The sequence below is a fragment of the Staurois parvus genome, unplaced genomic scaffold (assembly GCF_062004578.1).
Source record: "Staurois parvus isolate SC_StPar_1 unplaced genomic scaffold, SC_StPar_1.0 ptg000365l, whole genome shotgun sequence".
NCBI lineage: Eukaryota > Metazoa > Chordata > Amphibia > Anura > Ranidae > Staurois > Staurois parvus.
Window position 1 is genome coordinate 5988205 of NW_028318161.1, and position 25959 is coordinate 6014163.

Here is a 25959-nt window from a genome sequence, read left to right on the forward strand (position 1 = left end):
TGTCTAAGGATAAGAGCATCATATCGATTTTACGAGAATGGGCCAAATGTTGCAATTGTAAAATACGTCTGATAGCATCTCCGGCCTGCCTATGGGGAACAAATCCCACCAGATCCTTTTTAATCAGACGAGAAATGAAGGAATTCAATCGAGTAGCCAAAATCTTAGTAAGAATCTTCATATCGATATTGATAAGAGAGATAGGCCTATAATTAGCCCAGGAAGAATGATCTCGATCCGGTTTAGGGATCATAACCACATTAGCAGTTAAAAATCGAACCTCCCTTCACCGCATTAAACATAGCGGCAAGGTGGGGAGCGAGCACATCAGCCAATTTCTTATAATATAGTGCCGTGTATCCATCAGGACCTGGGCGTTTGCCTGTTTTCAGTTCTGCTATACATTGCAAAACCTCAGATACTTGGATATTTCGATCCATCAGATCTTTATGGGCCGACGTTAAAGTTGGTAATGACAAACTAGATAAGAAGTCAGAAATAGACTGAGGGTCAGCCCGGGTAGGATCAGAGTAAAGTTTAGCTAGTCTGTGCCGGAACTCCTCTAAAACCGTTACTGGGTTGCTCGTAAGGGTATTGTGACGAGTACGTAAAGATATCGGTTTGGGGTGTTGTGCAAAAGAACGCAATCTACGGGCTAACATAGAGTCTGGTTTGTTAGCGTTGCTATACCACTTCTGGCGAGTCCAACGCAAGGAACGCTCAGCCTCATCTGTTAAACACAGATCCAATTCTAAGCGAGCCTGATCCAACATTCTATGATTTGACGGTGAAGGTGACTGTTTAAACTGGGCTGACGCGGAAGTTAACTTCGATTCTAACTGACATTGCTTAAGCTGTCTTTCCTTCTTTCGCCTTGAAGCTATACGGATAATATGCCCCCTAAGAACCGCCTTGTATGCTTCCCACAATGTTACCGAAGAAGAGACAGAACCTGAGTTTAATTGGAAATATTCCTGAGACTTATGATGTAGCTCCGTCTGAATCTCCTTCAGTGAAAGCAAGGAATCATTCATTATCCATGAAGAGAAGGTCGGCCTGCATAGGAGAGATTGACAGACTACCAAAATAGGCTCATGGTCTGACCATGGGACTGTTAGGATAGAGATAGAACGAACCAGAGGGAGATGTTTACGTGAAACAAAGGCATGATCAATTCTAGAATGAGAATGGTGAGGGTGTGAATAATAAGTGTAGTCTTTCCCCTGAGGATGAAATTCACGCCATAAATCTACCAGATCATAAGTAGTTAACGGCCGTACAAAAGACTTCGCTGAAGTGGAAGGGTCAGAGCATTCTGTCGGATATTTATCAAGTGCAGGGTTTAACACTAAATTTGAATCCCCCGCCATCAGAAGCGTACCCCTTTGATGTGTGGCCAGGAGAGAACATAGATGTGACAGAAAAGGTCCAGGGTTAACGTTAGGAGCGTAATAAGACATTATGGCAACATCTATTCCATGGATCGTGCCCTGGAGCAGAAGGTATCTGCCATTGGGATCAGCAATACGCTTCACACAGACAAATGGAGTTTTACTATGGAAGGCAACCAATACACCTCTCTGTTTAGTGGGACCAGTAGCTTGAAATATCTGAGAGTAACGTGCATCAAAATATTTTGGGGCAGAAGTAGTGGAGAAGTGGGTTTCTTGCAAGCAAGCAATGTCAACTTTGCGAGCCCGAAGAAACTTAAATATCTTTACCCGTTTCTGTGGAGAATTCATCCCCTGGACATTCAGTGATAACCAGTTCAACGACATGGATATCTAAAAGGAAGGAAGATAAAATCCACCACGATCCCCGGGAGCCCTGGAAACAAAAATTTGCAAAAACACAAGACATACATGACAAAGGACAAAGAGAAAGAAACTAAGAAGAAAAGAGAGGACAAGAAGACCTCTAATATACAAGCAAGATATCTGTAAATCATAGAGATTGATTCAAACAATATAGTAATCACCTGTGGGTAAAACACCCACATAAAGGCTAGGTAGTGGGCGGGACAGAAGACCAGACCGCTAGCCAGCTCGGAGGGGGACACGACCCTCCACCGGAACAACTCGGCATTGATATAGAATATATAAACATTATACAAACAACTAAGGCTAAGAAACCTGTGAATCCAAAACTCGCAAGACAATAAAGATCTCAACCAATCAATGCAGAGAGAAGTAACATCCACTCTTGACCGGAAGAGATATGGCACACGGAAATATAAAATCCCTGAACAAATCTAAATTCAAGTCCAGAGAGTGGCGGCGAGAAAAAAAAACCACATGGGACTAAGCTACATATTGGCGGCCAGCTTCTAAACATCAGGTCGCAGAGATTTCCTGATAGCGCTGGGCCTGTAAGGATCGAAGAGCCTGTGAACCGCTTTGACTAGGAGGAGATTTACGCAAAGACTGGGAATTTTGATGACGCATAGGTATTAAAGTCTCCTCACTCTGGGATTGTGGCAACCCCAAGTTGAGCTCCCGAAAGTGACGCCGGAGATCCGCTGGCGTAGAAGCTTGAAATTGACGACCTTGAAAGGAAAACGAAAGCTTGAAAGGGAAGCCCCATCTGTACTTGATATCAGCTGACTGAAGAATCCGAAGATAAGGTCTCAAGGTGCGACGTTTGGCAATCGTGACTGGGGACAGATCCGCGAACAGATGGACAGAATGACCTTGAAACTCCAAAGCCGAACGATTCCGAGTTGCCTGCAGTAGATGTTCCTTAGTGCGATAGAAGTGAAATTTAATAATAATGTCTCTGGGAGGACCCTCCGTGGACTTAGGTGCTAGAGCTCTATGGATACGATCAAACTCCAGACGCTCCAGAGGAATCTCAGGGGCCAGCTCCTGGAAAAGGGCAGTTGCAGTGCCCTGCAAATCGGTGATTGCCTCCGGGATTCCACGGATGCGGAGATTATCCCTGCGAGCTCTATTCTCAGCATCCTCCAACTTATCTTTCAAAGTATCCAGCTCAGCATGTAGATCCTCCACTTCTTGTTCGTGACCCTCCAGTACTGTAGTTGCCAGATCCATGCGTTGTTCCAATTGGTGGGCGCGGAGACCCAGCTCTTTTAGGCCTCTCGCCAGATCAGAAGATAATTTACGCGAAGCAACAGTAATCTCCTCTCGCACTATAGCACGGAATTTGTGTAGTAAGGCTTCGGGATGATGTTCAAGAGGATCAACCATCCCCGACGGAAATTGCCGCTGACTATCGCCATCAGACCCAGGGTCCCCTGGAAGTTGGGTGTTATCATCAGGCTCAGGCGGGCTGGGTATCAACTTGGCGATGTGGCCTTGTAAAGGGGATTGCTGTTTGGCCCGGTGTTTAAGTTTAGTGCGGGGAGTGCGGTGCATTTCCGAAAGCGGTCTACAGATTTCCAAGTCACCCCCAGACTATTGAAGTGTAATGTTAGGGTGTAGAAGCCCAATGGCCGAGAAGAATGTCATGGTGGCGCGGCCCAAGGAGGTCACTCTGGCATTTTCCCCCTTGGTTCGTGTACGTGTCCCCCACCGGGGAGGTATTCACAGATGGTTCAACATAATGTTACAGTCAGTGAAATATAGATGGTTATGATATATAGGCCAGGTATGCAGACTGTGTAGAGGTTGTGAGAAGATATCCCAGACACCCCTGATTTATCCACTGGGGAAGGGGACTATGCAGGAGGATGCCTTCTCCCAGCCAGCACCGTTCCTGTAGCAGGTCAGACCTCCAGTATCCTGCTGGGATCTTGCAGGGACACAGCACAGTCCACCAGGCCACCAGGAGGACCCCAGGAGCCCACCCAACCTGCCCCAATAGCTGACCGGACTCCAGGGGTTGGCGGGCAAGGCGATAGGGCGGTAGTCCGGTCGCGACGGCGATCCGCTCCAGCCGCGGATCTAGGAAACACCGCGGCTTCACACGCCGCGGTAGGCCTCAATCCGCCCCGCGCCCCAGATGCTCAGAGAAGGGGCAGAGCGACTCGACACCCCTCCTCAGATGTCAGATGGTGTCTGGGCAGCCGGGGATCCGCCGTGGGCAGCCTCCGTATCTCGGATGGTAACGGATAGAGGATTAGGGTGCCGGAGCTTCAGAAAGAAGCGTCTGCTCCCGGCGCCATCTTGGACACGCCCCCAGCACTTAAGTAGGTTTCATTACTCACATAGCAGCTCACAAGCTTTCATCTTTTAATTTACTAACTCACTGAACATTTTAATATGTTGCCTGGAATTGCTCTTTAATGGGTCAAATGGTGTTCAGATGGTGTATGCAAGTCCAGCTCGTTTTGTGCTGATGCTCAGGGCAGACAGGAGCGGCCTTGGTGCTAATGTGACTTTAGCAGAAGTAAGACTGCTGGAACAAGCATGGTCTGTACAGAATATTTAGCTTCACTCTTCTGCATTTGAGGCTTAGTGCCAGGACATAATTCCACCCTCTCACTTTATTCAGTGCATTAAGCTATGTTAACATCACTAGAAGGATTTCTAACTTCCCTTGTATAGTCAAAGTGAGCCGCACTCCTTCCAAACTCTGAGCAGCCCAATCCTGCATGGAGCAGAGCTGCTGTGTTTTTCTGACACTTCTGATGCTTGATTGTACCTAACGGGGATTGCAGACGCTCGCAATAATTTAAAGAATGCTGGAGAAAAGAACATTTTTGCAGGGGACGTATAAATAACGGAGCTGGGATTTGTCTAGAGTAAAATACACGCAACAGGGAGAAAAATGGTACTCGCTCTTGGTGAACACATCTTGGCAGTGTCTCACTTCCGTTCCATCCATCATCAACAGCTCAAGGCTCCGAGAAATATCACTACAGACAGATGTTGGACTTGTCGCAGATTTAGAAATATCTGCTTTCATTAAGTATAAATTAACTTAATCACCAGGTATGAGATAAGAAGTACAGACTGATTTCCCTTTAGCACTCATTACGATTAAACTTTTATAGAAATTGCTCCTGGATTCTGAGCGACATGCTCTTGCATTGGTTTTTACATTACTATGCTGTCCTACTAATGATTAGCCAGCAGTTAGCTCACAAAACTAACAGAAGCAGCATTATTTTTCAATCCAAAACTGAATTTACTTCTGTGGATAATTCTGTAAAACTGCAATGCAATCATATATACTGAAATGACAATATGCTTGTATACATGCCTCTCACAAATGCCTACAATGAACACATTTCTTGCAAACAACTACCTACAAATAACACTGAATACATTTAAATGTGATCTAGCTATGTATGTGACTGACAAACACAATGAAAGAACTTGCAGGCATATGTGTATCAAAGGGAGGAAGGAGGCCTTCACTTGTTTTCTTCTGGTAGCTAAACTAGAACTGGATGTGTGAGTGAAATGTCCTGTTTCTTGTTTCAGTATTTCAATAGACTGCAATTGCAATGAATGCCCAATAGATGGCTCCCTACTCAACACAATGATATGAATACAAAACACTCCCCTCCTGGTACAGATATATATCACTACTATATATCTCTTTTAATTACTGTAACAATTAACTAGGCATCTTTTTCTTCTGGAGGACTAATAAATCTGAGACAGGGCAAGGCATACTTTAGCACAGTGGTTCCCAACTTGTGGAACCTCAGGACCCACATTTGTCCCTGGTCATTAAGTCACAACCCAAAAATAATTTAACTTCCGGAAACGTTATAACTTATTCCACAAAACAACTTGTGCAGTATTCTACAGTGTATATAAACTTTTTAAACCATAAACAAATCTTTCCAAAATGGATAGTGCAGTAATAGTGCTTGTGAAAATGAAAGTGTTGTTGAGGTAAAAACCCAGTAAATTAAACGGTAATTGAAACATATGAAATCAATTAAAACTAATGGGAAAACTTGGGAGGCTTCTTGCTCTTGATAAGTGTTTCAGAGTCTGGGGTGATGGTAGGGGCATTAGAGAGGCCAGGGAGGCACTTGTCCCGCCCAGTCTGCCCCTGGTCGCAACCCACTTTTGGGTCGTGACCCACTACTTGAGAAACATTGCACAGTCCCCTGATTGATGATTTTAACCTCTACTCTGCATACTTATGGCAGTGTCTGACTAAGAGAGTGATGGTTGGCTGGAATCACAAGAAGGTGTTTCTCATTCTCGGCCATGTCTGCATCATACAAACGCCCTCCTACTCTGATTAATTTGATTATTGCATTCAAACATTTGATTAAGTTTTGTGTCAGGGCTCCGGGTATGACCAGAGGTATGTGAACTGACGCAGGGAAATGCAGGCTTCAGATATGTTATAAACAATATAATTTATTAATACTAACAATACATAAACGCAGTGCAATACTAAAACATAACACAGTGCAAACGAACCAAACCAAACCACCCACAGATAACAATACATACAATGCAAGCGTAGTCAGGCAGGCCAGGTCAATAACAATCAGGCAGGTAGGAACAGGAGGAGCAGGCAGAGAGTAGTCAGGTCACGAGCCGGGTACAGCAACTAACGGGCAGGTCAGGCAGAGAATGGTCGGGGTCACAAGCCAGGGATAAAACAGGAGAAGTCAGTAGAGATCCGGATCAGGCAGGGTCGGCAACAAATCAGTCAGACAGGAACAGGAATGCAGGTAACAAGATACAGGGGCCCATGGAAAAACACACACCAAGGCCCAGACTGCAGGTCTGGCCATCCCTTAAATACACCTGCAATCAGCCTCAGGTGTTTGGCTGACTGCAGGGTTGAGTCTCTGATTGCTGAGAGCACCCGCTGGCCAGCCCTGGTACTGCAGCCCACAAGGCAGGTGAGTCCCACCATTATTGACAAGTCCATTCTTGACAGTACCCCCACCTCAAGGAGCGGCCTCAGGACGCTCCAAACAGTCCTAGCTGGGCAAAATGTTCCACCGCCCGGGTCTGGTAACTGGCGAAATATCAAAGACTGGCACATCGGGCTGGCGCTGGATCGTCTGGCTCGTCAGCGGGCATCGGGTCACCAGACATGACAGTGGGCACTGGGTCATCAGGCATTGGATCGTCTGGCTGGACAGCGGGCATCGGGTCACCAGGTATGACAGCGGGCACTGGGTCACCAGGCATCAGGTCATTTGGCTCGCCAGCGGGCACCGCATCATCTGGCAAGGCAGTGGGCACCGAGTCACCAGGCACGACAGTGGGCTCCGAGTCAACTGGCATGACCGCGGGCACTGGGTCAGACATTGGATCGTCTGGCTCGACAGCAGGCATCGGGTCACCAGGCATCAGGTCATTTAGCTCGACAGCGGGCACCGCGTCATCTGGCAAGGCAGTGGGCACCGAGTCACCAGGCGCGACAGTGGGCTCTGAATCAATTGGCACGACAGCGGGCACCGGGTCATCAGGTACCGGATTGTCTGGCTCGACAGCAGGCACCGGGTCATCTGGCGCTGGATCGTCTGGCTCGACAGCGGGCATCGGGTCACCAGACATGACAGTGGGCACTGGGTCATCAGGCATTGGATCGTCTGGCTGGACAGCGGGCATCGGGTCACCAGGTATGACAGCGGGCACTGGGTCACCAGGCATCAGGTCATTTGGCTCACCAGCGGGCACCGCATCATCTGGCAAGGCAGTGGGCACCGAGTCACCAGGCACAACAGTGGGCTCCGAGTCAACTGGCATGACTGCGGGCACTGGGTCAGACATTGGATCGTCTGGCTCGACAGCGGGCATCGGGTCACCAGACATCAGGTCATTTGGCTCGACAGCGGGCACCGCGTCATCTGGCAAGGCAGTGGGCACCGAGTCACCAGGCACGACAGTGGGCTCTAAGTCAATTGGCACGACAGCGGGCACCGGGTCATCAGGTACCGGATCGTCTGGCTCGACAGCAGGCACCGGGTCATCTGGCGCTGGATCGTCTGGCTCGACAGCGGGCATCGGGTCACCAGGCATGACAGCAGGCACTGGGTCATCAGGCATTGGATTGTCTGGCTCGACAGCTGGCATCGGGTCACCAGGCATGACAGCGGGCACTGGTTCCTCCGGTACCGGATCGTCTGGATCGACAGTGGGCACCGGGTCATCTGGCGTTGGATCGTCTGGCTCGACAGCGGGCATCGGGTCACCAGGCATGACAGCGGGCACTGGGTCATCAGGCATTGGATCGTCTGGCTCGACAGCAGGCATCGGGTCACCAGGTATGACAGCGGGCACTGGGTCATCAGGCGTGATAGGATCATCAGGCTGGATCAGTTCATCAGGCTGGGTACAGACATCAGGCTGGGTAGAGACATCAGGCTGAAGTGCGGGTACCGAGGAACCAGGCTGAACCACGGAAGGCAGGTTCTCAGACGGCAGGCTCACCGGTTTGGATACTGGCAGGATGGTACTGGTTGGAAAAAATTTTTTTCTCTTTTTTCTGGTTTTAACTACTGGAGCACTGCAAGTAAACGCAGGTCTGCAAACGAATGGAGCAGCTGAGGACAGAGGAGAGCTGGAGGATGGAACAGAGGAGGGAGCAGTTGCTACAGAGGACTTCTTTACAGGGTTAAAGAAAGGATAGGTGCAGCGAGTGGGAGCAGAGGACTGATATGTGGTAGTTAGCAGAGTATACTGGGCAGTCACTGGGGGTGCTGTCGGGGATGCAGGAAGAGTGCCTTGAGCGGAGGAATGACGTTGTAAGCTGACTGAGGCTGGGTGCAACAAGTCTAACCATGTCTGCAGTATGGGTTGAACAAAGCTCAGCTTACACAAAGCCTGTCTGGTCAAAGACTGCACTGCGTTTATACAGTCCCTTAATACCTGTGGTGAACATGCAGCATAATGCTCCAAGAAGCAATCCACATCATCCTCTAATAACCATCCCAGGGACTCTACCTGGTCTGCACTAAATGGTGGCAAAAAGTCATTCCTGCTTTCAGGGGTACCAGATGAAGCAACTCTACACAAACCTGAATCAAAGGTTGCACCTTAGAGAACTCTGTGCCCTGATCTACTAGAACATGAGCGATCCGTATACATTCTAGCAGTTGATCCCGGGTATACTCCCTCAGAGTCTGATAAGCATATTCTCTGTCATCAAAAACCAGCAGCGACAAATACACAACCTCATCAAGATCCATTCTTCCCAGCAACAAGCCAAGATGGCTTCCCTGTGCAGCCACTTCTGGTCAGGATTGGCCTTGGTGTAATGTCAGGGCTCCGGGTATGACCAGAGGTATGTGAACTGACGCAGGGAAACGCAGGCTTCAGATAGGTTATAAACAATATAATTTATTAATACGAACAATACATAAATGCAGTGCAATACTAAAACATAACACAGTGCAAACGAACCAAATCAAACCACCCACAGATAACAATACATACAATGCAAGCGTAGTCAGGCAGGCCGGGTCAATAACAATCGGGCAGGTAGGAACAGGAGGAGCAGGCAGAGAGCAGTCAGGTCACGAGTTGGCTACAGCAACTAACGGGCAGGTAGGTACAGGGGGTCAGGCAGAGAATGGTTGGGGTCACAAGCCAGGGATCAAACAGGAGAAGTCAGCAGAGGTCCGGATCAGGCAGGGTCGGCAACAAATCAGTCAGACAGGAACAGGAATGCAGGTAACAAGATACAGGGGCCCATGGAAAAACACACACCAAGGCCCAGACTGCAGGTCTGGCCATCCCTTAAATACATCTGCAATCAGTCTCAGGTGTTTGGCTGACTGCAGGGTTGAGTCTCTGATTGCTGAGAGCTTCCGCTGGCCAGCCCTGGTACTGCAGCCCACAAGGCAGGTGAGTCCCACCATTATTGGCAAGTCCATTCTTGACACTTTGATTAGTGATTTTTTCCTTCTTACAATGAAGACTTTATCTCTTCTAAAAACATATCTTGTTGGACACATTTGACAATGACCGTTTCTGCTTACAAGAAATCTGATGGACAGCAAAACCTTTTGCAACAATGCCAACCTTTACATATATCTTTTTGAGTGCTGCTGGAAAATAATTTATTGATGTGAATAAATGTTGCTATGCCTCTCACCAAAGACTTGAAACTTAAGAATCTGAGAAATCTATGTGAGCCTAATCAGTGTTCATGCACTTTGGTTGCCAAGGCTGTCACTTCAGGTCTGATCTCACTGTCAGAATTTGGTTCAATAAGGTCAAATACCTCGGCTTTCAGTGGCTGCCTTGTATCTGCATAATGTAGGACACCTGTGCCTGAGAACCTGTTGGTATGTTTCAGGTGAGCTATTCGAATTAGTCTGGTACCGTGATCTGCTGGGTTCTGACTAGTGGAAACATAATGCCACTGATCTGGATTAGTCGATTTTCTAATGCAGGTTATCCTTTTTGAGACATATACATAAAATCTTCTGGAGGTATTGTGAATATAACTGTGCAGCACAGCCACCGGACTGCTTCCACCTGGAGCTTGTCTGTCAGTTTTATACACAATCACGGTATTTCAATCCTGGTAAGTGGCCTTTGGTCTTGCTTGCATTGACTTCCAACTACATGTCACCAAGTTCTCTTGACTTCGGGTTGTGTTTTGTTAGAGATTTTAGGGAATTCTTCCAGTTTCTTCAACTGAGTGTTCTCAATAGCTTCAGAGCTGCTATAACAGTCCTCTAATCTCCACCATACTATTTTAACCCCAGCAGCTGGATCATGAATGCATACAGACCTGATTCTCTTGGCCTGTCAAGATGACACTGGTTCGAGCCACTTTGTTAGTAGATCTAGCTCCTCTCTAGTCCTAAGACGAAGATCTCTGATGACGCCTTGGAAAGATGCCTTCCATACCCAATAGTTCTCGGTCACTAATATTAGGCCAGTCAAGGCCGTCTTTAAAGCAGGGCAAAAGGGGCAGCTGCCCTGGGCCCATTCATTTTTGAGGGGCCCAAAGCAGCTGCCCCATATTTGCCAATTGTTCTGGTTTACATACCCTTGTCCCTTGAAGTCTTCCTCCTGCGCTGCATCCCGGTATCTCAGTGTGAAGTGCTGTCACTTATACTGACCATCTCTGCCCTTTTTCAGTATACAGATGGCCCAGATCATGTCAGCATTCACATGGAAATAACTGGCATTGATATGTAAATAGCGACCACATTCATATGTAAATAGCAACGTAATTCATATGTATATCATGCCTTCATGAGGTTCCATCCACCATCACCTCTGTTGACAGCTGCCCACTGGGGAGGTAAACAGGGGCATGCTTGAAAGTCCTAACTGAAACTGTGGTCATTGAGCCTACCATTTTGCAAAGGTAAGCAAAGTGGTGCGGGTGGGTTGTGCAGAGGTAGGCAGAGAAGGAATTACAGTTTGAGGTGCACAGGTGAGCAAGGAGGGGATGTACAGAGGTAAGGATTGTGGGTGTATAGATGGGCAGAGCAGGTATGTAGAGTTAAGGTGGATTGGGGGAGGTTTGGGATGCAGAAGTTAACAATTAGTATTAATAATAAACTCTTTTCTACCTTTAACTCTCTACTTTTTTCTTCATTACCTCCACACACTAACTCACTCACTGTCCAGGATATCACTAATCACTTCAAAAATAAGATTGATACAATTTGTGATGAGATCTCCACTGTACAGATATCTCCCTCACCCTACAATCCTTGTCAACTGGCACAATCTATACTTCCCTTGTTTAACCCAGCTACTATAGAGGAGGTTGGGAAACTTTTTTCTAAAGCCCACCTAACCACCTGTCCCCTGGACCTTGTTCCCTCGCAAATACTATGGTCACCCTCTGGCTTTATCCTTCACTCTTTAACTCATATCTTCAATCTCTCCCTTTCTACTGGCATCTTCCCCAACTCTCTAAAACATGCGCTAGTCACCCCATTCTTAAAAAGGGTTCACTGGACTCCATTGTACACTTTTTGTAAAGCGCTGCGCAAACTGTTGGTGCTATATAAATCCTGTATAATAATAATTAGTGAGCCGTACCTCTAGCAACTAATCCGTGAGCTGTAATGATGTGCTATGACTTTCAGCAAGTACTCAGTGAGTGGTAAGGCTGTGCAGTAACCTCTAGCAACCAATCAGTGAGCTGTAATGATGTGCTATGACTTTCAGCAAGTACTCAGTGAGCGGTAAGGCTGTGCAGTAACCTCTAGCAACCAATCAGTGAGCAGTAAGGATGGACTATGACTTTCAGCAAGTACTCAGTGAGCGGTAAGACTGTGCAGTAACCTCTAGCAACTAATCAGTGAGCAGTAATGATGAGCTGTAACCTCTGGCATGTTTGCCCAGGGTCCATTCAATATTAAAGATGGCCCTTAACCCAGTGCTCAATAAATCTTGCCAAATTAGGTGCTTTGCTAGGTCAGTTGTCCCTGAGGATCCTAATAGGCCATTTCCGAAGGAGGATACATGATAACCCCTGTCGCGTGATGGATGCTGAGGGTTAACATTGTCTTTGCTTTCTTGATCGTGTACCATTGGTGCTGGTACAGTTTCAAAGTTAATGTGAAAAGCGTGAGACAGTATAGGCATATTTGGAGATGGCTGTAGGTATGTTAAGTCGGGAAACAATGGGAATGTATTGGTGATAGGTTTGATAGAAGCATACACTGTCATAACTTGGTCTGGAGCATGGTTCTGTACATATTCCTGAGTCCTTTTCACTGAATCATGAGTTGCTATATCCTCAAGATCTTGGAGCGGATCTCATTTGGAACCAATTTCAAATTTGTATACCACCATTTGTATGGTGATGCTGCTGCCTTTTGAGTCTGCAGTACACACATACTAGTTTCAAGCTCTGTTTCCTGCCTCAATGAGGTGGCTTCTAATTCTGCCTCTTCAAGTCAGCTTCTTTTTGAGCATATAAGGCTTCTGCTCATGCTGCTTCTGCTTCTGCTTTTGCTCTCGCTCTGAGGCCTTCAGAACTGGCTGATGATCTGCTAGAACACACACTGAATATCTGAAGCCAGACATTTGAGAACTGGTCTCTGAAGTTTGATGCGGAATGTCTGTATTCCTATCTGGATCCTTGATGTATGAATTAAAGTGGAGTACAGTCCCAAGTACAGTTTTTGTGTGGATTCTTTCACTTTCAAATGAAGCTCCTTATCTTCACCTGTATACATATGCTTTTTTTTTTACTGTAAAGCTTCTCTGTCTTTGCCTGTATAAAGATGCCTTTTTACTGTGAAGCTTCTCTGTCTTCGCCTGTATACAAGTGCCTTATTGCTATTAAGTTCCTTTATCTTCACATATAAGCAGATGCCTTTACTCTTCTGTCCTACTAACAGTTAGCCGACAGCTAGCTAACAAAACTGACAGAAGCAGTGTTGTGTTTCATTTCAAAACTAAATTTGCCTCTGTGAATAGTTCTGTAAAACTGCAATACAATCCATAAACTGAAATAAATATATGCTGGTATACATGTCTCTCAAAAATGCTTACAATGAACACATTTCTTGCAAACAGATGTGTGTATCAAAGGGAGAAAGGAGGCCTTCACTTGTGTTCTTCTGGAAGCCAAACTGGGCTGATGTGTGAGTGAAACTTCCTGTTTCAGGAGTTCAATAGACTGCAATTGCTGTGAATGCCCAATAGATTGCTCCCTTCTCAACACAGTAACAGCACACAACACAACAATACAGAACAGGTATCGTCGTACCACAAGCACTGTGGCATTCTGTTTCTGAATTTTCTGACACCAGCAGAAGTGTTTACTTTAATCAAATGTATATAACAGGTTTTTATTTCTCAAACTTTTGCCACAAATGAGTTTATACTATAATTATCTTGAGACACCTAAGAATCTTCCACAGTGATGTACGGCAGGTGTTTTGTTTTATGGGGAATCTCCTCTTAGTATGTACACAAATGTCTTTTTTTTTTTTTTTTTTTTTTTTTTTTTAAGGAACGGTAACAGGCTTCTACAATATAGCCACAGAGACACTGGTGCAAACAGAGTTGCAAGTCTGTCAACGTAACTGCAGCATTGAAATACAATGTGGAAATGAGTATATGATTTTACATTTTGACCATAGATGCACTTTAAGGGCTCGTTCACACTTGACTAATTTCTAACTCTTGACAAACGCCCCTATAGCGTTTGGGAAGCGTCTTTAACGCTCCTCAAACTCTCCCCAATTGCCCTATGCGTGTTTGTGAGGCGTTTGATAGGCGTTTGCCAAGCTTTAAAACAGCACCCCAAATGCCTATAGTGAAGTTTAATGGTATTAACGCTCCGCAAACACCCTGCAAACGCCTGTCAGGCATTTGAGGAGCGTCACCATAGACTTGAATGGGAGGCTTCAATTCCTCCTGACTCAACATGAGGCGTCAATTTTGCCGCAACACAATGCTAACGCTTCAGTGTGAACAGCGCTGTGTGCTGCCATGTGTAGAATTTTCATAGGCATTTGAGAAACGATAAAAACGCTTGCCAAACGCCTGTCTAATGCCTGCAAACAAAGCTAATGTGAACTTAGCCTAAGTGAGCCAATCCTGTGGTTTGTGTGCACTGTGGTTGGTTGTCCTGTCAATCCAGGTAATATAAAATAAGAACAACCTTACCAATTTGGTTATCCAGAACCAAGGTTAGAGGTTTAACTGTGCATGTTCAAGTGAGTAGGCAAAGAATATCTTTTAAAGAAGAAAGAGACTTAGGTGTGAGATGAAGTAAGTTGACTTCACCAGTCTGAAGGACGTTTCCTGGACGATGGGTCTGGAAAGGATATGGAGTGAGCTTTGCTCCTTTGTTAGACTCTGTGAAGAGTCATCACAGTAGGTGGCCTGGATGACTCTGGAATAGAGGCCTAGCACCTAAAATCACTTGTTATCTTCCTCTATGGTAGTGACTGCATGTTGCTTGCATTTGTATACAAAAAGCAGTTTTAATAGAATGCCCCTCTGGTTATTTTTCAGAATCTGAATAAAGGGTTTTGTCACCCTCCATTTCTGTACAGTGGATGTGACCAGATCAGCAAACAGCTGGTATTTATATCCCTGAGATAGTAGGGTGTCCTTCTCATGGGCAATCTGCAGGAGGATTTTTCAGGGGGCAGCAATGCAATTTAACAACAATGTAATGATGTGGACCCTTTGGATTCCTCTTAGCTAGAGCTCAATGGACCCCCAGGATTCTTCTTAACTAGAGCTCGGTAGACCCTGTCGATCTCTAGCCTATAAAGGGGATCTCCACGCTGAGTTCCTGAAACAGGGTGGTGACCGTGGCATTCAGGTTGGTCATCGTTTCTGGGATCCCCCAGATCCTGAGATTAGATCTCTTGGCCTTATTCTCTAGGTCTTCCAGCTTATAGTGGAAGGTTTGCTTTTAATTTATTTAATTCATTATTTTTTACTTTTTTACTCATTTAATTTTTAGAATATTTTTTATATTTCATTCATTATATTTCATTATTTTTTTTATTTTTCTTAAATTGCCAATTTTAATCCAATTTATTTCCTTGTTCCCACATCCTCGGCTTTACTCCCCTCTTCTTCTCCCGCATCACGTTCTTCTTTTCCTTTTCTCCCCCCCCCCCCCCTACTTTCACTTTTCTGTTCCAAAAAACTTTTTTCTGTCTTAGACTGATAGACTATGGCCAACTTTCAGCTTTCTAGTCCCTCACATGTCCGCGATCACTCTTTCGTTTATTGCACACAGTCACTGCAGCCTTCCCTGCACTCCCCAACTTCTCCCCTTTCCTCTCTTCATTGGCTGCCTGGGATTTGACAGCTCTTATATACCCCTCTCTTGCATGGGCGGGCCTGCTTGACAAAGGAGGCGGAGCTTCTGAAATGCGTTGTAGCCCACCCGCCATTCACAGCATCTGCCACAGAACCTGTCAATCCCTCCACCACCTGGCGGGACTTTTGAACGAACGCTGCTGAGTCCATGAGCGGCTCACTCGTTGGTCATGCTGCCTACATTGATCCATCCATCAGAGTGAACTTCGGTCCTGGTCCTTTCTCTGCCTTCTCATTCTGCATGCCTAGTGAAAGAATTTTAGATGTAAGTCTTCTGTAATAAAGTTTACATGTTTTTTACTCACTCTTACCTACGCCCTCTTTTCTCTTCTGCTTGTCGTTGAGGGATCCCTCACATGCTTGATGAGGAGCTGCCAGTCCCATCCCATGTGCCTTGTTCCTCTGGTCCATTCCTTCCTAATTCTGCCCATTTTAAGGACACACTGACTGTTTTAACAACTGTCACAACATCCATTGCACAGGATCTCCCTCATCCCCGAAGAGGAGCTGCCGGTTCCATCCCATGTGCCTTGGTTCCGTTTCTTCCTCATTCTGCCCATCCTATGGACGCATTGACTCTTTGACCACCATCACCACATCCATTATACAGTCAGTCCTAACTTTCCCTTCTAATTTTAGCCATTCATCACCATCCTATTCTATATTGTGTGAGCGCTGAATATTATTGTTCATTGTATTGATGATCATTGTATGTACCACTGAAGATTTGCTTTTCCACTGTTACTTTGTAAGTGTCAGGGATCCTACAGCGGTAGCCTCTAGCGTTCCACAGACCGGATTCCCTCAAGGCGCGGAATCTAAGTCCCTACCTGCTTGTTCACCAGGGCCCCTGATGGTGGGGATGGACTTGGAGCAGGCCGAGACCAGGTCGCGGCCCCTGAGTTCACCCAGCTGTGGTAGAAGCAATGTTGGAGGTGTATAGCAGGTGAGAGCCTGATGTGAAGAGGTCATAAGAGCAGCGTCAGGCAGGCCGGGTCGGTAACAGTGGTGGCGGCGTGGTACAAAATCAGCAGGCAGAGGAATAAAAAGGTCACAAGCCGGGTTCGTTAACAGGAGATCAGAACGTGCAAGGTTAAGCAGGAGAATGGTCAGACAAGCCAGGGATCAGAACAGGAGATAGACAGCAAATCAGGGTCAGGCAGGGTTGGCAACAAGACAATCTACTAAACAGGAACTTCAGGAAACAGGTAAGATCATACAGCACTTGAGCATAGCAAGAGCGGGGTTTAAATAGCCCGCCCGACTCCTGACAGGCGCTCCTGGGTCCTAGTGCCTGCCCGGCGCCGTCATTGGTGACAGGCGCGCCTGGGTCCTAGTGCCTGCCTGCATGTGCAGATTCGATCGCCGCGACAATCTTCCCATTCCCTGACAGTAAGTGTCCTCCTGGTGACCCTCCAGCACAGTTTTATCATCATTCATATATCCTTCCAACAGAGCGGTATCCCAGTCCTCTTTATCTTCTGTGTTAGCTGGTCAGTGATGCATTTAAGAATCGCATCAAGAGTCTTGAGTAGTATTTGGAACTGCTGCTTCAGCAGGCTGAAATTCTGATCAGGGACTTGCAAATTTGAGATGATGGGGAGGAAGGACCTATCTAGGGAGTTTTCCAAATGTCCTGTCATATTTCCTAAGCTTTTCTCTTGGCAATGGCTTAACCAGAGCCATCTTGTCTAAGGCTGTTGGCCAGAGCATCCATAGTATTAAAATGGACTGTCTGGTGTTTGGCTTTGATGGCAGTACTAGGCACTTTGTGTTCTCATGCCCTGAGGTTCAGTGAGTCAGCTGGTAGCTTTTGAGCATGATGTAGCTATGAACCTGCCCTTTACCTGGGTAGCACTGAGCTGATCTAAAGTCAGCCATCAGCCAGGTCTGTGCTTGCACAACCCACTGTTCTCTGTTTTTCAGTGAGAAAGGTCCAGGTTTGTTCATTGCTGTAGAAGAACTGTCTACACAATTTGCACAGAGATTCAGACTTCCATGAGTGACTTTTATCAATTTTGTCTCACAGCAAGGCGATGCTAAAAAAGGAGCAGTTCTACAGGTTATGAGACAGATTTATTACAAGTGTTCAACTTTATTCATTAATGCCTCCCTCAGCAGCTGTAAACTAGCACAGTACAAAATCTGCACTTGACCACTTATTAATTGTGTGTTTTCTTAGGGTGAAATTCTCTCACCTTTTGTAAATTTGTTTCAGGTTTCTGTTCAGGATTCCAGATGCGCGGTCACAAATACACAGAAAAACTTGTATATAATTTGTGAAATGAGAGGCAAACCTATTTGCATATTGCTAATGTTGTTTGCTAATTGCTTGATAAATTTCCCTCCATGTATCTTCAATTTTCTACCCTGTCAATAAGCAAATCCTGAACAGTTTCCACAAATACTTTAAGAACTTGTGCATGTAGAAGAGAAAAAGTTAGGCAGTACATCAAATCAAAGAGAGTTGCAAGGACTTTCACTTTGTGTTGGGGTGTTCTATGGGTGGATTACATTTAGACTCTCTTGACTCCTATGCAGGTGTGATGGTGTGCACATTTTTGTATTTCGTATTTAGGGCAGCCCATTAATTTCAATGATCTGACCTACACACAAAAATCACAGAAAAGTGCATGACCTTATTATTAAATAACACAGCACCAAAACAAATGGTACTTTATTGCCATACGTTTTGTCACGTGCTTTCATGTGCTGTAGCTAGCAAGGTGCCTTGAGGTGCCATTAACAATGTCACCGTCATGTGCCCGCCAAACAGATGAGTGTTTGTTTTGTTTTTTTTGCATTCAAGCAAGGCGCACATTTTTGCGAGCGTTCCCGCATTGCACAAATGTGAGCCTAGCCTTATCGTGTTTTATTGTTTCTGTTTACTTTTCGCTTCCATTTCCGTGGTAAAGTCAGCTTTACATATTGAAGAAAATTGCAGAACTATTATCTCAGTCTTGTACAAACATCCAGAGGAAAGGCACAGATAGAACAATAAAAGGAAAATATGGACTTTGATGTTTATTTAATAAACAATTTTACTTTGCACAATTTGAGTAGAGCTGAAGAAGACCTTGTAACTTTATTCTATACAAAACAATAAAGGGAAAGAGTGAAGACCATGCCGGCAATGGCAGCTTTGTACAGGTTTTGTGTAACTGTACTGTCTGAGAATGATGGTACTAAGTAGGTTGATTTGGATAAGGTATAAAAAAAAGAAGCCTTTTTTGTTTGTCACATTCAGTGCCACGTGTCGGTGTTCTCCAGACTTTGTAGACAGTCTTTTTTTCATTGTCCCCAGAGGTCACTTTTGGCCATACATAGGCATTCGCCACGATGTACTTTGAGATATTTGAATTACCTGCCACCAGGATGTGCCACAAGCCTTCTCTGCATCTCGATCAGTGCTTTATTGCAGCACAAGTGATATATAAAATAAAACAGTTAACAGATGTTTGGAGGGAATTTCTAGCTGTAGTGCTAAATGCATCTGATGCTGACCTTCTTTAGCAGGCAGGAGTTTAATGGTGTCTAAACTCCAGAATAAAAATGTGATATAATGCAACTTACCAGTTACCAGATGTGGTGGTTGCATTAGCTTCTTTTCTCCATGGCGTTTTTTTCTTTATTTCACCAAGTGAAATTGCCAGTAACATTCTTTATGTTCCAGGGTGGCAAAAACACATTGATTCAGTCAGAAATCTTGTCAGTTGATAAGCTGGCTCCCTAGACCTGGACTACAAACAACCTCTCCCTCTCCTCTTCTCCATAACATGGAGGGTAGGGGCTCTATAGTCCTTAGAGTCAGTTCAAACCAATGTAATTAAGAAGAGTTCAGCACAAGCAGAGAGCACAGGAAGAAATCAATTGACAAGATTTCTGATGGAATCAATGCGTGTTTTTGCACTTATTAAACAGATATAGCAAAAAGCTTTCAATATTATATACGACAGGTCAGAAGGGATCAAATAGAAGTATTTCATTGTTAGGGTTAACATTTGCTTTATATTTCAATGTTGTTTTATTAAAAGAAACAACATATAGAGCTACAAGATTAACAAGTAGGAAAGTCAAACATTTCCAGACAATAGTCATGTGTGAAAATAAATGACACAGGCATAAATAAAGGAATGAAAGAATCGGACTGAACAATTAGGTACAAGGATCAGCCAGTCCCTCTGGTACAGTCTACAGGCCAAAAAAACAAAACCGCAACAATAAACAGGAACCAAGTACAAAGTGCCTAATGAAAAACAAATAACGATAAGCATAATCACCCTGTAGTCGGGCACCAGCACATAAAACAGCAAAAGTATATTGTCGGAATAAAAAAATGTAAATAAAAATAAAGAAGGAAGAAAAAGAGCAGAAAAAAAGGGAGTAAAATAATGGAGGGTCAGCCATGATGCCCATTAAGGAACGGAGAGGTAGCAAATCCATGGATCCCAAGTACTGTTTTGAGACAGTATTATAAGAATACAAGTGAGCTTGTCATTAATCATTATCCAATTAAGTTTATTTTTTACATGATCAAGTGGTATCACCGATCGCTTCCAATTTTTAGCTATCGTAATTCTAACAACCAGGAGAATGTAAAGAATCAGTTTCACTGATTTCTTGGGGATACCCAAGGGTAACTTCTGAAAAAGGGCGACTAACATTTCCTTTAAATATTATCCAGACAGAATCTTTAGCATTGCATTTATTGGAATCGTCAAATCATTTCAGACAGTCCCTTTTTGTGTTTGAAAAGTGTCTGAAACTCAGTGTGTAAATTGATATTGGAGGACATTGATTAAAAGAAGGCCTAATGATGTGTTAATTACCTTCTGCATGTGTGTCACTTGGTGTGTTCCTAACCATTATCCTCCTCTTCCTCCCCAGATCCTCTCATCCATCAGAGAGCACAGTGACAACAATGTCAGATCTAAACATGGGATCCGGTGATCTGGCCCAGGACTCACTTACCCAGGAGAAGATTTCAGAGAACAATCTGCCTTCTCTCTGCCTGAAACAAATTTTCCCAAAGTATGCTAAACAGTTCAGTTATCTGCGAGTGGTGGAACGAATTGCCACGCTCTTTATTAGATTCCAGGGGATCCGTGGTGCCATGAAAATGGGGCCTACCGGCTTCCGGATGTTCATTAGGTGGGTGAAGTAAAAGCTGTACTCAGTCTGACATGGTTCTTTCAGGTGTTAATATTCACCTTCATACAAGATCCTTTAGACATGCAGAATATCTGTAAAGACAGAATTAGCTGGCAGTTGGGCCATATATGGATTAGACAGACTTTACACTGGATCTCCTTACACATTAGTGGAGTGGAAATTAAATTTGGCATAGCAGCAGAGTTGGTGTGTCTGTTATGGAGGTGTTTTTTTTTTTAACTGCCACATACAGTCCAGTAGGGGTGCCGAATAACTAGATCAAATGAGCTAGACCACTCCTTAGTCCACATTAATTTTGATGTTCTTGCCTCTGCATTTGTGGCCTTAATGGCAACTGGTTTGGGTGCTCAGAAAAGCTTCGTTTTTTAAATTTTTTTAAAGAATGTTCACTTGGCACTTTTTTGTCTGTTTCTGCTAGAACAAAAATAAAACTACAGCATTATATGGAACTCCTTTTGACTTATGCCGATCACCGTTATACATTCATTCTCCCTCATTTCTTTCGCATGCTGATGTTCTGATCCCGCTGCTTCCTTTTGTAGTCAAAGGAGAGCTGGCAACATTTTCCATCTGTTTTCAATAACTATCGTTTTGTATAATGGTCACCTAAAACATAATATGAAATCAAATGGCAGGAAAGCTAGAAAGAAAGGCGGGCATTCATTTCAAAACATTAGTGATTAACAGTGAAATAAGCTGCGTGTTCTCAGATTTTATTCCTCTTTCTGACGTGATACAATAAAAACACCCATTTGCTCATCAATAATAACCTCCTTGGCCTTACCCATAATAATATTCTTTAAGGTTTAAAGCAGAACTCCAGCCAGATTATTAGACACAGAGCTGAAATAGGTTTATGTAATATATTTACTTGCCAAAAGATTTATTTTTGTTCTACTTGTGACAACCACACTTCAAAGCCAGGAGGGTAACACCACTAATCCCAGTTGTAGCTTTTCAGCTTCCTGTGTTTATTCTCAACTTTTGCTGTCATTGCTGTGGTGACGAGGACCTCCCAGTGCTCACCCAATGTCTAAGCCTCCACAAGACCACCCTTTCTTGTCTTCTAGAGTGTAAAACATGTTAGGATGACAGCATGATGCTGCAGACCCTAATTGCTTTGTAGTGCTGCCACTTCAGCTGGTAGCCTCCATTGTGGTGTTCAGGGAGGAGGTTTTGGAAATATAGAAAAAACACTGCTTAACCATTAGCCGCCCAGCCAATGGCCGTTTGGCAGCCGGCAAAATCCTTCAGCATTACGGGTGGACGCCATATGGCGTCCTCCCGGGCATGCGCAGTTTGCGCGCCTGCAGAGCCGCGCAGCGGCGCGATCTGTCACCGGCCGCGTACCTCGGACACGGCCGATGACAGATTTGAGTACCTGCCCCGTTGCCGGTACCATGTGACCTGCTGTGACCAATCACAGCAGGTCACATGACAGTTGTATACAATGGATGGCTTCATTCATGCCATCCATTGTATACTAGTGTGCCTAGCTGTGAATGGTCACAGTGATCACATGCACAAGCTAGGCCAATCACAGCCCAGCTGTGTCATGTGATTAGCCGTGGCCAAATCACAGCTAAGCACATTCAGGTAATGCCATTCAGCTAAATGCTTGCTTATAGCAAAGTAGTTCTTTGCTATAAGCAAATTGTGTAAAAAAAAAAAAAAATACTGATCACTTCCCCAAAGTAGTACAATGTTACTATGGTAACATTGTACTACTTTGGTCAAAGTGAAATATGAAAAAAAAATCTTAAAAAAAAGAAAAAAAAATGTAATGAAAAATTATTATTATAATTATGACAGTTATATGATGATGCTGTACTGCACTGGTGACAGCATGTAAAAAAAAAATTGTGAAAATAATTTTATTAATTTTCCGAAAAATTATGACAAAAAAATACAACTTCAAAAAACTCGCCATGCCTCTTATAAAGTACGTTGGACTGTCTACTTTGCAAAAAGGGGTCATTTGGGGGATATCTGTACTGTTCTGACATTCTTGGACCTCAAGAAATTAGATTGGCCGTCAGTACTTCAGGATTGATCGATTTTCAGATCTATACCATAGTTTGTGAACTCTACAACTTTCCTACAAACTAGAAAATACATCCAAATTTGGGTTATTTTCACCAAAGACATGTAGCAGAATACATCTTGGCCTAAATTTATGAAAACTTTCATAACAGAAACAAAGAAAAACATGTTTTTTTTTTTCAAAATTTTCGGTCTTTTTTTGGTAATTTAGCAAAAAAATAAAAACCCCAGTGGTGAATAAATACCACCAAAAGAAAGCTCTAGTTGTGTGAAGAAAATGATAAAATTTTAGTTTGGGTACAATGTTGTTTGACCGCGCAATTGTCATTCAAAGTGTGAGAGCGCTGAGACCTGAAAAATGGCCTGGGAGGGAAGGGAGTAAAAGTGCCCTGTATGGAAATGATTAAAATTCACATGAGAAACTGCAGCATTTATGTTGAATCAGAAATTCTCTTCTGTCTCCAACCCAGTGCAGCTCAGTCTGTTCAATGGGTTTCTGAGGTCAAGCTGTTGTCCTGTTGTCAGACACCAGAGGCACAGAATACTGCACTGCAGATTTCTGCAACATCCTCGCTTACATGGTTTTTCTGTCTATCCATTCACACACAGAGCATGGCTTGGCCCTGCCCCCTGCTCTCTCCTCATTTGCTCACTGGCTCCCGCTGCTGTCTCAGCCAGTAAGGAGTGGAAGACCCTGGAGAGCTGCTGGTCTTGTGCACATTGCTGAATCAAGGTGAGCATTTGGGGGGGCTGTTGCCTTTACAACCAGTTTAATGCTTCAAAACTGCTATATAAAACAGTTGCATTCTGTCCGTGCTTCTTGCATATTTATCTACAGATTCATTTGTTATTCTCCTCTTTCTCATTATGGAAAAAAAAAAAAAAAAAATCAAAGGCCCTATTTCCTGTAATTACACATTTTTTGTAGCTGAAAATATATTCGTCACCTAAAAGTAATTTTTATGCCTGCAACTTCAAGGTGTGTCATTTTTCATTGTTCAAAACCTTGTTATGTGTTTCTTTCCTTCACCCCCCCCCCCCCTTCCTTCTTAACACTTACTCTTACTATGTCTTGCTCACTTTCTATTCCTCCATCTCGCTTTCCAAGGGCTCAATATGCTGCAATATAGATGGGAAATCTCTTTTCTCTCTCCCCCTCTCCTTCTCTCTATCCCTCTATCGCTGTCCCCCATAATCTTTCACCCTATGTTCTTTTTTTCTCCCTGTATCCATTTCTTCTCTAGCTCTCTCTTTCTGGCTTTGCACACATACTGTATTTCTTTTTCCTCTCTATCACTCTTACCAACTTCCCTTTTCTTTTTTTCTCTCATTTTCTTTCTCTCTCTCGTTCTCCCTATCTCCCTTTCTCTGTGACATTATATTGCTCTATTTTTTTTCCTCTCTGACTTGCTATCACTTTTCCTCTATTTCTTTATCAATTTCTCTTTTTTCTTCTTTTTCTCTTCCCTTCCCAGTCATCCTCAGGTTCTTTCTCTTCAGCATTTTTTTGGAATATAAAGAACTTATTTGATATTTAATCAGCAGTGAAGCAGTCGGCGATGAGAATTTCAGGATTAAATTCTCATGTGGTGATTTGTACTTTATAGGTTGTTCTGACCATCTCACTTAGTGAAACATGAAGCTGCACATAATGACCCTGCAGTCCTGCTCTACACGAATGATCTCCTATATTGCCACCGATCACAAGAAATGGAAGGGATTCTGTGGTTGGGTTTATTACTTTCTGGTTTGTGAGTCTTTTTGTGCTGATTATTTCTGAGAATCCACAAATCCCAGTAATTTCATAGTTAATACTGCCAGTTTCTAGAAAGTCAATATCGACTGCATGGATCGATGACCTTCTTACCGTGCTCTAATCTTTCATTGCGCACATCTGCAGATTGATGCAATTAAGACACGGCATCTTCCAACAAAGGAATGATGGATTTTCTGCTCTCACAGTCTCTAAGGGTAACTGTGTTTCATCTGTTGGTAAACAAAAGTGAAAAGTGCAGTGAATAGTTTGCAATTAGAGATGGTAGTTTGCCTATTTTATAGCACGAGTTTTGCTTCTCCATTTAATTGCTGTAATAGTTGGTAGCTGTAAACGAGGACAAGGGCATCATATCCTCATCTGTCACTGTTGCTGTGTATGCACTGAAGGTGAAAAGTGCTGCTGATGTCTTGCTATTCCTTTGCTGCACACGAGGATTAGTGCGCTTTTCATGTAAAGTTTTTAGACTACACTCATCCACCCAGGGGGCCATTTCTATTCAAAATATGTCACACTGAATTTAAAATTTGTTAAGCAAAGTGTTTTAAAGGGCACATTTGATAACATTTTCAGTGCACTCAGCAGGAAGTCTTGTTCCATTTAAAGTGTCTGAATTTGCTTAAACATGGCCGTCATCCTGTGATGTGCAGCTAGGTCCGGTTGTGATCAGTATATAAATAGAGAGCTCTGCTATTATTTAATGCGCTGTCTTTTAATCAGTTTTCCTCTAGGGTAGCGCTGACGGCACAGAATATAGTAATGAACTATTCAGGGTTATCTGGAATAATACTTATTTTTATTTACTGACACTTTAAATACCTGAACTGATGAGACTTCGGAGAATCATCATCAAGAAAGTTGACCGGTAATCTAGAAGTCTAGATACATTTCAGCCTGGAGGGGTCACAGGACAAAATCTATTTTTAATCTTAGATTGTAAGCTCGAAAGAGCAGGGCCCTCGAACCCCTCGTGTATTGTTTTGTTACTGTATTGTCTCATGTACTGTCCCCCACTATAATGTACAGAGCTGAGCAAACCTTTTGGCACTATATAAATACTGTATAATAATAATAATAATAATCCAATACTTAATACTCCTATTTTTTTGATTGATACAGCAACCTTTTGTGTTGAAGGCTTAGTCTTCCCAAAAGTGATATTTTAGTTATAGATGGAGCCCAGTGGGTTGAGTCACCTTCTATTATGTCTTCGATAATCCAACAAGGTCTCTCTACCATGATTCCCTGTTCATTTCCTGTCCACCTGAGAGTTTTGGATGTCCCTGCCCATTTTGTGTGTTTAAG

General features: G+C 44.0%; 1 protein-coding gene across 1 annotated transcript in view; it reads left to right on the forward strand.

The window, feature by feature from the left end:
• TTLL11 (tubulin tyrosine ligase like 11) overlaps positions 1-25959 on the forward strand; it is a 393649-nt gene that overhangs the window by 142883 nt on the left and 224807 nt on the right. The window contains exon 7 of the mRNA XM_089685248.1: positions 20553-20816. Coding sequence (XP_089541374.1) covers positions 20553-20816 — 264 coding nt within the window. The remainder of the gene's footprint in view (positions 1-20552; positions 20817-25959) is intronic.